At 39.6% G+C, this 17,366-nt stretch overlaps 1 protein-coding gene across 8 annotated transcripts in view; it reads right to left on the reverse strand.

Moving 5' to 3' along the window:
* The window catches only part of NSD1 (nuclear receptor binding SET domain protein 1), a 173,934-nt gene that overhangs the window by 59,951 nt on the left and 96,617 nt on the right, over positions 1 to 17,366 (reverse strand). For all 8 annotated transcript variants that reach the window (XM_010386416.2, XM_010386415.2, XM_030926945.1 and 5 more), the window contains 3 exons: positions 6,213 to 6,337; positions 3,018 to 3,288; positions 1,674 to 1,783 (listed from right to left, as the gene is read on the reverse strand). In XM_010386416.2, the coding sequence (XP_010384718.1) occupies positions 1,674 to 1,783; positions 3,018 to 3,288; positions 6,213 to 6,337 (506 nt within the window). The remainder of the gene's footprint in view (positions 1 to 1,673; positions 1,784 to 3,017; positions 3,289 to 6,212; positions 6,338 to 17,366) is intronic.

The raw sequence follows: 17,366 nt of genomic DNA on the forward strand, positions 1-17,366 counted from the left end.
AAATGGCAATCATTTTATTTAGATAACACATTAGTTCACTGTTTAACAGTTACCCAAAAGCTGTGGAACAAAATAATTACAATGCTCCCCAAACTACAGTCAGAGAATAATGCAGGAAATATTCTCATTTCTATTATAATCAATTTTATAACTTAAAATAAAAATTAACAGCACGCACACAAATACACACGCACACACACACAACAATCATACCATATGAATAAAAATCAAACTGTTCTGTTTAGAACGAAAAAGACCAAAGAACTTCTTAGAGGATATGACTAAGATGCTAGTAACTTACTTTGTGTATACAGTCTAGTGTGGATATACATTAAGCCAGAGTACCCTTAAAGCACTACCAGAACAGATCATTTCTCATTGTTTGACATACTGATTAATCCACCTGTGACATACTGATTAATCCACCTGCAGACAAGGTGGTGGTGTGCCTGGTAAACTGAAATGGAACTGAATCATGGCTTTAGCCTTATGACAAAATATATCTCAGAGTAACCAGGAATTCAACAATGAAGTAGGCCAGGTCAGATGGCAGGATAGACTCCCGAACAGACAAGAGGACACTTTTCTCCAGAGTTTGGTGCTAGCCATAACCACTAATTCTGACTTTCTCTTGCTCTGGTCCCAAATTAAATGGCAACCCCCCTCCCCAAAAGTAAAAATTCAACAGTGACAAAGAGTTATTAAGTATAATTAATACTTCAAAGAGACTGGGAATCTGAGAGAGGGTGAGGATAAATATCAGGGATTTTTTTTTTTTTTTTTTTTTTTTTTTTTGAGAGAGAGTGAGTCTTGCTCTGTCACCTAGGCTGGGGTGCAGTGGCATGACCTCAGCTCACTGCAACCTCTGCCTCCCAGGTTCCAGCAGTTCTCCTGTCTCAGCCTCCCGAATAGCTGGGATTACAGGCAGGTACCACAACGCCCAGATATATATATATATATATATATATATATATATTTTGTATTATTAGTAGAGACAGGGTTTCACGATGTTGGCCAGGCTGGTCTCCAACTCCTGACCTCAAGTGATCCATCCGCCTCGGCCTCCCAAAGTGCTGAGATTACAGACGTGAGCCACCGTGCCCAGCCATCACACTAGATTTCTTGAATAAAACACAAAAAGTATTTATCACATTAAAAAAAAAAAACTGAAACTGTCTCTACCAAAAAAATACAAAAAATGAACTGGGGAGCCTGGGAGGCAGAGATTATAGTGAGCCAAAATTATGCTGCTGCACTCCAGCCTGGGTGACAGAATCAGACCCTGTCTCAAAACAAAACAAAACAAAACAAAAGGGCTACGACAACACAGCAATAGGATAGAGTAGACTAGTGGTGCTTGAGATAGTAGTTTAGTAGAAAACAGGATTTGAACCCAGAAAAGAAATCATAACAAACACAAACTTAATCTTCAATGCATTTAAAAAATCTTTTCACTTGGAAAGGAAACCTGAAACCAGTTTATATACATACATGATCACACAACTGCAAAACAGTCTTTCATGTAGGAACTCTCAGATCATGTATGCCTGCTGACACACACACTAATTTCTATATGTATATACATTGATGTTATAACTACTACTCAAAATGTCATTTTTAAGATTCCTCATTTCCTGAGTTTCTTTCTTTTACATCTTACAAAAATAACATACCTTTTTAGAAAGGCCAAGGTCCCCCTTCTTGGGCATAAATCCAGGGTCTAAATCATTGGATTCAAGAAGTTTCTTAGTTGGTTTTCTTTGACGTTTACTTTCATAATTCCCTGAAATGCATGTATCTTTACATTAGATGATTTAGAAACCGGGCATAAGTTAATTTTTAAAAAATCTGTATACCACACAAAATGAATCTCAATGTTTTTGATGTTTTCCCCATCATCTTATGGGAAGAGGCAGGAGGGTAATTTATTTATTATAAAATATTAGTAAACAAAACAAGTAAATAGTTCTCAATGCAAGCACAAACTAATGTGAGGGATGTGTGTGTGGTGACTTTAAATCACAAAATAACGAAGGGAGAAATCAAAAGGACAGAACTCTATAGCAACCGATTGTTGGTGAGGACAAAATAAGAAGTAGAGTGAAACAGAGCTTGGATAATGGTCATAAATGGACCAAGATTACAGTTCCTGCTCTGCCCCTAAGTAAATAAAATTCAATAGGTAAAAGATAGTTCATAGGATCACTCAAGAATTATATAAAAGAGCCGACTTAATAGAGTTTGGCACGTAGTAGGTACTGAAATAACTATCTTTACTATTCTTTCAAAAATCTTTTTTATTATACCCAACTAGTTTAAGCACAATTGGAATCGTTTCTTTAAGTAGTAACATCAAAAGCTACTGTTGATAATGTAAAAAAGTTACATCCAAATTTAAAGGGATACAGAAAAGAGGATTCTTCCCATTCCTTGACGGACTATAATGTTCAATAGTTACGAGGTGAATTAGAGACAATATGTTTAGATCCAACTCTCCCCAGGTGATATATAAAGAATCATCAAGTGAGAAGTAACTGGTAATTAACTTCTAATGAACTGGTAATTACTATGTTGTCAGGTATATCATATTATACATTAATACATTAAGATCTCCATTTTACAAATGAGGAAACAAGTTCAGAGATTAAACAACTTCCCAAGTAACACAAGGATTGGTGGAGCCAGCACTTGAAGCATAATGCTTTTTCCACTAATGTGCAGCGCCCCTCTTGAAGCCCTGTTATCCTGGTTGTTAATTTACACAGTGGCTGATCAACAATCATGAAGAGCAACACTGGAGCAAGGAGCATATTTATTAAAAATACATCTTGATAGCGTGCCACAATTCGTGGTTAGTAACTACATCTAATTAGCCATCATTTTAAGTATTTCCCAGGACAAAGGGGGATAGTTTATTGTATACAGATAAAATGTTGGCTTTACATCAAAACATACTAAAATCTCCTGCTTCCTCTAATCATATCTGCTCAAATACTGAGACCCCAACCCCACCTTACCTGGCGTTTTAACTAGCAATTCCTCAGACTCAAGGGCAGGCCGTGGAGAGACTTCCGGAGCCACAGGCACAGACAAGGTCAGCTGCGGCAACTCAGCATGTCCACCTCCAAGTTCTGACTGAGCCAAGGGGCCCTCCAAAAACGGAGCCTCCCTTTCAAGAACTGGAGGCTCTTCTTTGGTTGAAATCAAAGAATTCTCGTCCACCTGCTTGTTCTGAGCACTAGATCGACCTCGGGCTAGAAGGCTTTCCTCTTCACAGCGGGAACTTACCTAAGAACAAAAAATAAAAATAGAGTCCACAGGCCAAAACTGTTGTAATTTAAGTGTAAAAAAGAGTAACATACTTTAAAAGGAATGAAATTCTGACAAGGGCTACAAAAAGTGGATGAACCTTGAAGACATTATGTATGCTAAGGGAAATTACTTAGACACAAAGAACAAATATCATATGATTTCAAGTATATGAGGTATCTAGAATAAGAAAATTCTTAAGACAGAAAATAGAATGGCAATTGCCAGGGGCTGAGCAGAAAAGGGAGTTATTGGTTAGTGGGTACTGACTTTTAGCTTGGAAAGATGAAAAAAAGTATTGAGATGGATGGTGGAGATGGTCGCACAACAATGTAACTGTGCTTCATGCCACTGAACTGTACACTTAAAAATGGATAGGCCGGGCGCGGTGGCTCACGCCTGTAATCCCAGCACTTTGGGAGGCCGAGGCGGACGGATCATGAGGTCAGGAGATCGAGACCATCCTGGCGAACACGGTGAAACCCCGTCTCTACTAAAAATGCAAAAAAATTAGCCGGGCGTGGTGGCGGGCGCCTGTAGTCCCAGCTTCTAGGGAGGCTGAGACAGGAGAATGGCATGAACTCTGGAGGCGGTGGAGCTTGCAGTGAGCGGAGATCGCGCCACTGCACTCCAGCCTGGGTGACAGAGCGAGACTGTCGCAAAAAAAAAAAAGGATAAAATAGGCCGGACGCAGTGGCTCGTGCCTATAATCCCAGAACTTTGGGAGGCCGAGGTGGGCAGATCATGAGGTCAGGAGATCGAGACCACCCTGGCTAACACGGTGAAACCCCATCTCTACCTAAAAATGAAAAAAATTAGCCAGGCATGGTGGCGGGCACCTGTAGTCCCAGCTAGTCGGGAGGCTGAGACAGGAGAATGGTGTGAACCCAGGAGACAGAGCTTGCAGTGAGCCGAGATCACGCCACTGCACTCCAGCCTGGGTGACAGAGCGAGACTCCATCTCAAAAAAATAAAAAAATAAAAAATAAATAAATAAATAAAAAAGAATAAAATAATAAAATTTATGTTATATATATATTTTAATCAAAATTAAATGAAGTTGACTGAGACACTGAAGCTATAAGTCCACAACAATAATTCAAAAGCAGGGGAAAAAGACTGCTCTAATGTTTCCAATTAAAACAACTACTAATAAACTCTTTAATGTTACAATTGGTAATTAATGGGAAAGAAAAGAAGCACTTATTCTGCCTTTCAAGTATTTCAGGACAATAACAGAGTCCAGTTAATGAAAGAGACTATCAGTTAATAAAAATAGAGAAGTAATAAAATCTGAAAGTCTTCATTTTGTAACCTCTAATAATATTATTGATATAGGTAAAGATCTTCAACTGGGGTTTTCAAAAAAACCATCAGGGAAGCTGAGCATGGTGGCTCACACCTGTAATCCCAACACTCTGGGAGGTTGAGGCAGAAAGATCACTGGAGCCCAGGAATTCGAGATCAGCCAGGGCAACATAGCGGGACACCGCCTCTACAAAAAAATTGTTGTTAAAAATTAGCCAGGTGTGGTAGTGTGCACTTGTGGTCCCAACTACTCAGGAGGCTGAGATGGAAGGACTGCTTAAACCCAGGAGGTCAAGGCTGTAGTGAACCGTGTTCATGCATCTCTGCACTCCAGCTTGGGCAAGATGCTGTCTCAATTTTAAAAAAGAAAGAACAAACTCAGGGAATGGCTGATGGGAATAAAACATTCCTTTTTTTAACCCTCTAGTATGCAATTCTATATTACACATCATCATCTCTGATACAGTCTAGCTAAAAATGTTCAACTTCAATCTATCAAACTGATAGGTTCTATCTTCCACTTTACAGAGAGCAGGAGATAGAGAAAACAACCTAACTGACACCTATGAGGAAGCAATTACACAAATACAGAAAGTAGATAACTTTACATGTCACTCTCTTATAGACATGATCATGATCGTGAAAAAAGGGATTATTCTGAATTCAAAGTGATCTGAGAACCATAACAACCAGTTACAATGAGCAGTCCTAGATTGAGTATGAATAATCCAAAGGTAAAGGTTAGGGGATAATTGGTGAAATTTGAAAGACAGTTGATGTCAGATAAACAGATCTCATATAAGATGTAAATATGTTAAACTGATTATAAAGGAAAATGCTTTTTTTTTTTTTTTTTTTTTTTTTTGTGTGAGATGGAGTCTCGTTCTGTCGCCCAGGCTGGAGTGCAGTGGCCTGATCTCGGCTCACTGCAAGCTCCGCCTCCCGGGTTCACGCCATTCTCCTGCCTCAGGCTTCCGAGCAGCTCGGGACCACAGGCGCCCGCCACCATGCCCAGCTAATTTTTTGTATTTTTTTAGTAGAGACGGGGTTCCACCATATTAGCCAGGATGGTCTCGATCTCCTGACCTTGTGATCCGCCCACCTCGGCCTCCCAAAGTGCTGGGATTACAGGTGTGAGCCACCGCGCCTGGCAAATGCTCCATTTTTAAACTATATATTAAACTATGTAGGGGTAGAATGTCAAAATGTCTCTTAAATACTGCATTTTTTAAAAACTGAATTAAAAAATAAGACAAATAAGATATATTTACTTTTGAAATTAGGGTCAGACTATATATATTTCACTTTATATCCTATATATTTACTTAAGATTAAATCATAACAATATTCCTAAGTCATTAAATATTCTTTGAAGGCAAAGAGGGAAAAATATATACATAAAGAAATACAATATGTAGACTCATTTATATATTTCCTGAATAACCACTAAATCCTAAGTACTGTGCTAGAAGCTAAGAATAAAAAACAAGATCCCAGTTAAATAAATTATTGTTTCATGAAGGTAAAGTATGACACTGAAGATAAAATTGTAGTTTCCTAAGGACCAGTGAGTTTGCCGAAATTTTGCAACATACCTTGTGCACCTGCTCCTGTACCTTCTTTTGTTTTTTCTTAGGAGCAAATATCTGATCATATTCTTCTGTGTATTCCAAAAGCCACTTGCTTGGCTTCCTAAGGCGTTTCTTCTCTGACCGCACAGCTAAAAGATGATAAACACATTCGATATTAATCAAAAAGCTTCAGGAAAATCCACTGTTTTTATGAGACCATCTGATACTCCCAAAAGTAACCAGATGGGAAACCACATAGTAAAATAGACTATGGCTTAAGATGCAAAAGGCACAAAATGGCTTATGTTTTCTCATATGCAAAAGGAGCTAGGGGAGACAAAAGGGCTTGTGTTACCTTATATACGTATATTACAGAATATATGTGGCCCATCCAATATCGAGGAAACGGTTAAATTTAAAGCCAGGTCTTATAGTCACTGACACCTGTACATACAAAGCCAATATATGCCAAAAAAAAAAAAAAAAAAAAAAAGAAATAGCATCTAGAACAGGTTAATGGGTAAAATACATCTTGAGTTACAGGTTAAGTATGTCTTATCTGAAATGCTTGGGATCTGAAGTGATTTAGAATTTTTCTTATTTTGGAATATTTGCATATATATAGTAAGTTATCTTGGGGATGGGACCCAAGTTGAAACACCAAATTCATTTATGTATTATATACATCTTTTATACACACAGCCTGAAGGTAATTTTACAAAATATTTATTTTCTGCATTATACAAAGTTTGTGTACAGTGAACCATAAGAAAGCAAAAACGTCATTATCTCAGCCACCCATGTGGAATATCTGTGGTTGTTTGGCATTACCATCATTACTGCCTCTGAATTTATATGCTACTGACAGGCAAACATTTTCTTACACTTATTCACACATAAGTACTTAACAGTAAAAATATGACATGCCATTAATACAGTGAGAAAGTAATGTGTTCAGGGTAGCTAAGCAGCACAGTAGCATCACTAGAATACTTGTATCAGCTCATAAAAAAACAGTAATTACAACGTCAGGCTTTGTGTCTCCATCTATGATGCTGTGTTTTGATTAAAAGGTTACTGTATACTGTTTTGTTTTATGAGGTAAGAAGAAACATCATCAGAAGCAGTTGAGGAGCCAGGAAGTCCTCTAGGAATAAAGAGGCATTCTGTGGGATGGCTTTTTAAAATGTTTCCTCTAAAGTCATCTGTCTCATCAACAAGTATTGTCTAGAAAGATTTCATTTTATTCATTTATTTATTTTTTGAGACGAGGTCTTGCTCTGTCACCCAGGCAGGGGTGCAGTGGCGTGATCTCAGTTCACTGCAACCTTCGCCTCCCAGGATCAAGCGGCTCTCCTGCCTCAGCCTCCTAAGTAGTTAGGATTACAAGCGCCTGCCACCACATCCAGCTGATTTTGTATTTTTAGTAGAGACAGCATTTCACCACGTTGGCCAGGCTGTTCTCGAACTCCTGAACTCAAGTGATCTGCCCGCCTTGGACTCCTAAAGTGCTAGGATTACAGGCGCGAGACACTGCACCCGGCCCAAGGCTCTCATTTTATAAACTGACATGATTTCTTTTTCTGTTATGAAGGAACACTGCTCTGGTCCTTCAATAAGCCCATCACATACATTAACCATGTCATCTATAGGTACTTTTTCTGCAGTGTTAATGTCATCTTCATTATCACAATCACCCTGATTCAGATCTATCACCATGGTTGAACGAAGAAACTGGAGCCTCTCTGTCGATATTAAAAGCTTTCTTGTTATCCACTTCTTCCAGCTTACTGACAAACTGAAGGTATACTTTTTACATATGTAAGGATGTTACATATTTTTCTCACTTTACTGAAGAAGGTCATCAAAATCACCACCTTGTTCATTATCATCAGTGAACACAGTTGAAGGTCAGAAGTTGTGCCAGGCATGCACAGCTGTACCTTTAGTCACTGTGTTCCAGGCACTGACAACATCATATATGGCATCCTTCACTCCTTTTGAAACCCTTTCACACATATACATCTATTCATAGCTGCCAGCGTATTGTTCAAGAAAGTGTTTTTATATTTACTCTTCATCAATCTAGGGATTCCCTGGTCATATGGCAGTGAAGTCACACTTCAAGGAAAGCACGTGGCATAAACATTATTTTTGATAAAACTTCAGCTGCAGGATGAGCCGAAGAGTTCTCAAGGAGGAACAGTCATCATCCAGTCCAGCTTCCCTGAAATAAGCACCAACTACCGCTACAAAATGTTTGTGGAACCAATCAGAAAAGATGTCCCTAGATATCCATGCCTTTCTGTTAGCATAGTAACGAACTGGTAAGAAATTCATGCCTGTGGGTCAGGTGTGGTGGCTCAGGAGTTCAAGACCAGCCTGGCCTATGTGGTGAAAGTCTGTCTCTACTCAAAAAGAAAAAAAATTAGCCGGGCATGGTGGTTCACGTCTATAATGCAAGCTACTCCAGATGCTGAGGCACGAGAATCACTTGAACCCGGGAGGCAGAGGTTGCAGTGAGCCAAGATCTAGCCACTGCACTCCAAGCTGGGTGACAGAGCCAAACTTTAAAAAAACAAAAATTCATGCCTTGGGACTCAGTGCAGTGGCTCACGCCTATAATCATAGCACTTAGGGAAGCCAATGCAGGAAGATCACTTGAGCCCAGGAGTTCAATACCAGCCTAGTTAACATAGTGAGACCCCATCTCTACTACAAATTAAAAAAATTAGCCAAGCTTAGTAGCACATAGCTGTAGTCCCAGCCACCAGGGAGGAATGCTTGAGTCTGAAGATCAAGGCTACTATGAGCCGTAATTGAGCCACTGCACTTAAGCCTAGACAACAGAGTGAGACTATCTCCAAAAAAAGAAAAGAAAATAAATTCATGCCTTGAAATCACTAAGAGTAAGAACACAAGCTTTTGCCTATCATAGCAAGTTTACACTTACACATGCCTGCTTAATTAGCACATCCCAGCACAGTTATTCTGTCCTAGTCATCCTGAATTCCTGTAGGAGCTATCTCATCAGCTGTAGGCAGTGTCCTTCTGGGACAGTAACACCAAAACAGTGATGTTTTTCACTAGCATTATTATATACTGGTTCTAGTGGCAGATTTTCATCAACAATAACCTCAACAAAATCACCAATGAATCTCTGCTGCTTCAAGATCAGCAGATGCTTTATCACCACAAATTTCTCTCTCTCTTTTTTTTTTTTTAAGACAGAGTTTTTCGCTCTTGTTGCCCAGGCTGGAGTGCAATGACATGATCTCGGCTCACTGCAACCTCCGTCTCCCGGGTTCAACTGATTCTCCTGCCTCACCCTCCCAAGTAATTGGGATCCAAGTAATGGGATCACGGGCACATGCCACTACGCCCAGCTAATCTTTGTATTTTTAGTAGAGATGGGGTTTCACCACGTTGGCCAAGCTGGTCTCAAACTCCAGACCTCACGTGATCTGCCTGCCTCGGCCTCCCAAAGTGTTGGGATTATAGGCATAGGCCACCATTCCTGGCCCTATTATCACCACAAATGTTTAAAAGGTTAATACCATGATTTTTCAGAAATTTCTGCAACCAGCCTGTTGAATATTCACAGTTCCTTTCAATTTTCAGTTCATCATGATATATCTTTATTTCATGACTAGTACACAGTAAGTTGCATGTGTTCACTGCACTACTGATAGATCCACTCTCAATATACAATGGAGATCTTCATTATTAGTTTCATGTAGTATTTTTCTGTATTTCATTAACTTCTGTTAATCACCTTCAGCACAGAACATCAACAGTTATCCCCCTGTTTCTTCATATCATACACGGTGGTCATTCTAATACCATACTCTTCTGTAAGATGTCTGACACTTACACCACTGTCTAGTTTCTCCAAGAGCCTGACTTACTTTCTGCACAATACATAAATTCTTCCTCTTTTCTTATTACTCTTATCCATGGGGATGTCTTCAGGCTTTCTGAAAAGTTCAACAAAATCTTTATACCACAAATCAGGAAAAAAAATTATTTTTAATTTAAAAACACAATGAATAATGCAAGGAGGCTTTTGCCCCATGTGGGTTATTTTGGAAAACTTTCTGTTGGTGCATCCAGCCTGCATGTGTGCCATTTTATCACCTTTTATGGGTATAATTGCATGGGAAAATCCGGCCAAGAATGTAAAAGATACATCTAAGCTGAAGGGGGCTGTAAGGATGGTTTTTCACTGGGGGACGTTGAATAAACTGTGCTGTGTGTTCCTGTGTTCTGATTGATGCATTGTATGAGGTCAGCTGTGGAATTTTCCACTTGTGGCATTATGTCAATATTCAAAAAGATTTCAATTCTGGAGCATTTTGGATTTTCGGATTAGGAATGCTCAACCTGCATTTTAAACAATATATCTATGGATTATGTAGAATATCAGAATGACATTTCAACAGAATATTATATAATCGGCACTACCACATAAATTTCAAAAAATTCAGTATCATATGGTTGTATTTATTGTCTCATGCTAAAAAACTGAGACTATACATCTAAACAGAATTATCAAAAAACGTAAAAGGCATGGGAGGCCAAGATGAGTAGATGGTTTGAGTCCAGGAGTTCAAGAACAGCCTGGGCAACAAAGTGAGACCATGCCTCTACTAAACATAAAAAAAAAGCTGCCTGTGATGCCACACACCTGTGGTCCCAACTACATGGGAGACTGAAGCAGGAGGATGGCTTCAGCCCAGGAGATAGGGGCTGCAGTAAGCCAAAAATGCTGCACTCAAGCCTGAATGACACAGCGAAACCCTATCTGTAAATATAAAATAATAATACTATATATGATTAATTATATGTAATTATCCCAATAACACAAAAGTATATGTCATATACACAAAAGGCAGGAGAATAAGATTTAATATATATGCAATTGCTTTATGGATCAAAAGAAAAGAAAAAAATTGAAAGATTAAAAATGGAATCTTAGGTACATCTTTTAAAAAAATCTTGTCATGGGTCGGGCGCAGTGGCTCATGCCTGTAATCCCAGCACTTTGGGAGGCCGAGGTGGGTGGATCACCTGAGGTCAGGAGTTCAAGACCAGCCTGGCCAACATGGAAAAATCCCGTCTCTACTAAAAAAACAAAAATTGTGTAGTGGCACATGCCTGTAGTCCCAGCTACTCAGGAGGGTGAGGCAGGAGAATTGCTTGAACCCGGAAGGTGGAGGCTGTAGTGAGTAGAGATTGCGCCACCGAACTTTAGCCTCTGTCTCAAAAAATAATAATCTTGTCATGTTTTATGATCAAAATATCAAAGCATACATTTTTCTTCAAAGTAATGGTGAAAACAGCTAGGCAAAGTGGTCCACACCTGTAATCCAAGTACTTTCGGAGGCACAGGCAGGAGGATTACTTGAACCCAGGAGAGTTAAACACAAGCCTGGGGAACATGGTGAGACCTCATCCCTACAAAAAGTTAAAAAATTAGCTAGGCGTGGTGGCACGTGCCTGTAGTCCCAGCTATTTGGGAGGTTGAGGTGGGAGGATCGCTTGAGCCCAGGAGTTCGAGGCTGCAATGAGCTAGGATTGTGCTACTGCACTCCAGCCTGGACAACAGAACAAAACCCTGTCTCAAAGTGGTGGCAGGGTGGTAACTTACACAAACCCATCAAATTAGTTAATTATTGAGGTGGCAAGGTCATAATTACATCCCAAAGTTTCTCAAAACTCCCCATGAACACTTTTCATTAAAACAGGTCCCTATGCTATCATATCATGCCCCTTTTCCCCCTCCATCACTACCCGCCACACACAAATTGGATCTCAATCCTAGACAGTCTCCCTCCTTTGTCTTCTTCTTGGCATGTTCCATAGGCTAAGTCTTGTTGCGTTTCCTCTTTTTTTTTTTTTTTTTTTTTTTTGAGACAGAGTCTTGCTTTGTCGCCCAGGTTGAAGTGCGATGATGTGATCTCAGCTCACTGCAACCTTCACCTCATGGGTTCAAGTGATTCTTGTGCCTGTCTCCTGAGTAGCTGGGACTACAGGCACATGCCACCATGCCTGGCTAATTTTTTGTATTTTTTAGTAGACAGACAGAGTTTCATCATGTTGGCCCAGCTGGTCTCGAACTCCTGACCTCAGGTCATCTGCTCGCCTCAGCCTCCCAAAGTGCTGGGATTACAGGCTTGAACCACCATGCCCGGCCACATTTCCTCTTATAATTGCTGTTTCCACTCTACCTGTGGGGTTTGCTTCTCTCATAGAGTAACTTCTCAGACTAGGCTTCAATCTTCCAGTTCTCTATTTCCTTGCAGCTCACAATGAAACCAGCAGATAGCACAAAACACTAGAAATTAAAGTGAGAAATTCTGTACTGGATACATCTATTAGGTGACAGAGACCTTATGGCTCATAAAACCTAAAATATTTACTATCTGGGCCGGGCACGGTGGCTCACGCCTGTAATCCTAGCACTTTGGGAGGCCGAGGCGGGCGGATCACGAGGTCAGGAGATCGAGACCATCCTGGTTAACACAGTGAAACCCCGTCTCTACTTGGTGGCAGGCACCTGTAGTCCCAGCTACTCGGGAGGCTGAGGTAGGAGAATGGCGTGAACCCGGGTGGCAGAGCTTGCAGTGAGCCGACACTGCGCCACTGCACTCCAGCCTGGGCGACAGAGCGAGACTCCGTTTCAAAAAATATATATAAATAAATAAAATAAAAATAAAAATAAAAAAATTTACTATCTGGCACTTCAATAAAAGTCTATCAATTCTTTCCCTAAATAAAAAATAGAGTAATATACTGAGGGTGAGGCAAGAGAATCACTTGAACCCAGGAGGCAGAGGTTGCAGTGAGCCAAGACAGCGCCACTGCACTCCAGCCTGGGCAACAGAGTGAGACTTCGTCTAAAAAATAAAAATAAATAAAAAATAAATAGAGTAACATATTGTAAGTGAAACAGCTTGGTGACAACTGAATGAATTAAAAAAGATGCTTCCTGGGTGGGATGCAGTGGCTCATGCCTGTAATCTCAGCACTTTGGGAGGTTGAAGCAGGCAGATCACTTGAAGTCGAGAGTTTGAGACCAGCCTGGCCAACATGATGAAGCCCCCGTCTCTACTAAAAATACAAAAACTAGCCAGGCGTAGTGGTGCATACCTGCAGTCGCAGATATTCAAGAGGCTAAGGCAGAAGAATCACTTGAACCTGGGAGGTCGAGGTTGCAGTGAGCCTAGATCATGCCACTGCATTCCAGCCTGGGTGACTGAGCAATACTCCATCTCAAAAGAATAAAAAAATATATAAAAAGAGGCTTCCTGGCTGTTGCTAGGTTTCCCCTCTTTCTTTCTTGCCTCAACTACCCCGCCAATTCCCTACCTATGTTCTCTCCCAGTTACAGCACTTTTCAGTTAGAAAAGCATGTAGGATTCACCTACTGTTACTACAAAGGAGCAAAGTGAGGCAAAAAAGCAAGTGATTTGCCAAGCTAAGATAAAGAATATACCAGGAACAAAGGAGGAATATGGCCTTTTGGATACTGGATATCAAAATCCATAAAACTGCACAAGTCAATGGAGAGAGGAGTAACTATGCAAACCTTAATACAGGATATGTAGCAAATATCAAACAAAGCAAGAGCCAAATCACACTACCCCTAAGGTTCTCAGCAAATACGCCCTAATTCCTACCACACAACCAGTATGTCATGCCTACTATACAACTACAAAATGTCATTGTATTGTGAAGAAAGAGATAAATGACAAATACTGGATGAGTATAGCAATAGCCGTAGACCTCAGAGTATACACTATCAACTAAAATGATAAAACAGCCAAAAAGTTGAAACAGCCCAAATGTTAATCAATGAATGAATGAATGAATAAAATTAGGCATATACCTACACTGGAATACTATTTAGCAAAAAAGGGGACAAATTACAGATGGTAGGTTTTTGTTTTTTTTAAATCTCAAAAATATACCAAATGAGAAGAACAAGACACAAAACATCACATATTGCATGACTCCATTAATATTAAATGTCCAGGGAAAAGGCAAATCTACAGAGACAGTCAACTAATGGTTCTCTAGGGCTAGTGGTAGGAATACGGATTAACTATACACAGATTAAAAGGATCTTTACTGGGATGGTAGAAACACTCCAAAACAGATTTACAGAGATGGTTGCATAACACATTAAATTTGCAAAATATTATTCGATTGTATACACAAAATGTACGAATTTTATGGTATATAAATTATACCTTGGATAAAGCTAATTTTAAAAAGTAAAATCTCTTCATCAAGACTGAACTACATAGTTTTCTCCTTTTCATTAAAATGGTATAGAATACTAATAGCAGGACTAGATACAGAATACTAATAAAGGACTAGAATACTAATAGCAACATCACTCCTCCAATACAGATTATTCGACCCTATTTATACCTCGACTTTCCTAGTTCTGGAACCTCAGAGAAAAAAGTTTAAAGAAACAAAAAAGAAAGGCAAAAACCCCAAAATCATTCCTAATAGTGGCAATCTAGATCATTTGGCCTAGGCCGGGGCTGGTGGCTCACACCTGTAATCCCAGCACTTTGGGAGGACAAGGCAGGTGGATCACTTGAGGTCAGGAGTTGAGACCAGCCTAGCCAACATGGCAAAATCCCGTCTCTAATAAAAATACAAAAATTCGCTGGGCATGGTGGTACATGTCTATAGTTGCAGCTACTATCTCATAAGTCAAGATCATGCCACTGCACTCCATCCTGGGTGAGAGTTAAGACTCTAACTCACAAAAAAGACCAATGTTATCAATACACTATAATAAAAGTTATGTGAATGTGCTCTCTCTCCCTCTCTGCCCCAAAATAACTGTATTGTACTGTACTCACCTATTTTTGGACCTCGGTTGACTATAGGTAATTGATACTGTGAAAAATGAGTTTCTAGATAAAGGGAGACTACTGTGCAGAGGTAAGAGAAACATGTAAAACCATATAACAGGGCTGCATACAGCGCGATGCAAACTGAGAAAATTTACAGGATGAATCTTCCAAAAAAAATAAATTACAAGGGAACTTTCTGCTTTTTTTTTGAGACAGAGATTTTCTCTGGTGGTCCAGGGTGGAGTGCAATGGCACAATCCTGGCTCACTGCAACCTCTGCCTCTTGGGTTTAAGAGAGTCTCCTGCCTAACCCTCCCAAGTAGGTGGAATTACAGGTGATAGCCACTGTGCTGGGCCAACCTTTCTGCTTTCTGTTGCGTGTTTTAGGTTATTTAAAAAATTTAAATATGAATATTTGCACTGGGTATATGGCTCACATCTGTCATGTTAGCACTTTGGGAGGCCAAGGCAGGTGGATCACCTGAGGTCAGGAGTTTGAGACCAGCCTGGCCAACATGGTGAAACCCTGTCTCTACTAAAAATACAAAAATCAGTCGGATGTGGTGGCACACACCTATAGCTACTCCAGAGGCTGAGGCAGGAGAATCGCTTGAACCCAGGAGGCAGAGGTTGCAGTGAGCCGAGATTGCATCACTGCACTCAAGCCTGGGTGACAGAGCTAGGCTCTGTCTAAAAATAATAATAATAATAATAATAATAATAATAATAATAATATTTAACCCATAAAAATCCAAAGTTAATCAATATTGCTATCATCCTGCCAGAAAGTAAAGGCAACTAATTTCCATCTGCCTGCATACTAACTTATATTTTATTGTTGTGGTATATTTTAATGCCATATATATTTAAGACCATAAGGCATTATTATTTTCATAGTCAACTGTTATTTAGATTTACTCAAATGTTTAGCACTTTCTGTATTCTGAATTCCTACTGAAAAAGGATGTATCATAGAAAATTACAAACATCTACAAAACCAGTATAATAAACACCTAGACTCACTGATTACAAATTCATGGCCAGTCTATTTTTATCTGTATCCCCGTCTTTCCACGTTATTTTGCAACATCTTATACTCCATATTTCATCCGTATGTGTTTCATCATGTATCTCTAATAGGATATGTTAACATAACAGAATACCTCTAGTACATGTAATAGTTTTTATTCTGTAAAAATATCCCTATACATACCCTGCCCTACAGTCATTATAAATTTGGCAGGATTCTGTAAAATAAGAAACCATTGGAAATTCCAAACAACCAAAGTAAATTAACCATCTGAAACATAGCTTCATTCATATCAAAACTATACATGTAGCCCCTTAACAAAATTTCATACTTTACTCAAAAATTTTTTTAAATTACTGAAATTGTGAGTGGGAATACAGACTTGAAAAAGGGGGTGATTAGACTGGATGCTAAAAAAAAAAAACATTAACAGAATGCCAACCTGTACTTTTCTGTACTGTTAGCAGGAACTTATCAGTATAACAACTATGAAGTGAAATTTCAAATTGGAATACAAGATATTGCCAAATACAAACCAAATCTCCAGATCTGCTCTGAAGAGCAGATAGGGTTGGGAGGAAAATTTTTACTGAATAGCTTCTTGCATCTTTTCAATACATACTCAAAACCAAACAAATTCAAAAACTGAAGTAAAAATAAAATTATATGAAAATATTTGAAATATTATCATGAATGAAAACTGTGAGCTATTCTTAAGGAAAAGACAGTATCTGCTTTAAAAGTAATATACACATGTACATTAATAATAATTCACAGGAAAGGATTATTTCCAGCATCCATATGACCCTATTTACTAGCAAAGGTAGACCTATAAAAAGGCGGTGAAAGTAAAGGATGTCAGGAAAAAGGGGAGAAATACGTAAGAAAGGCCGCAATTGGGTTATAACAAAGCACTACTTAAGAATCTACCTGTCACGCTCATTCTATGAGGCCAGTATTACTCTGAAAGCAGAACTAGACAAAGATGGCTGGGCATGGCAGCTCACACCTGTAATCCCAGCACTTTGGGAGGCTCAGGCAGGCAGATCACTTGAGGTCAGGAGTTCAAGACCAGCCTGGCCAACATGGTGAAACCCTATCTCTACTAAAAACACAAAAATTAGCTGGGTGTGGTGGCGCGTGCCTGTAACCCCAGCTACTCGGGAGACTGAGACAGGAGAATCACTTGAACCCGGGAGGCAGAGGCTGCAGTGAGCCGAGATCGCACCACCGCATTCCAGCCTGGGCGACGAGAGCGAAACTCCATCT

Source organism: Rhinopithecus roxellana, chromosome 3 (assembly GCF_007565055.1).
Source record: "Rhinopithecus roxellana isolate Shanxi Qingling chromosome 3, ASM756505v1, whole genome shotgun sequence".
Lineage (NCBI taxonomy): Eukaryota > Metazoa > Chordata > Mammalia > Primates > Cercopithecidae > Rhinopithecus > Rhinopithecus roxellana.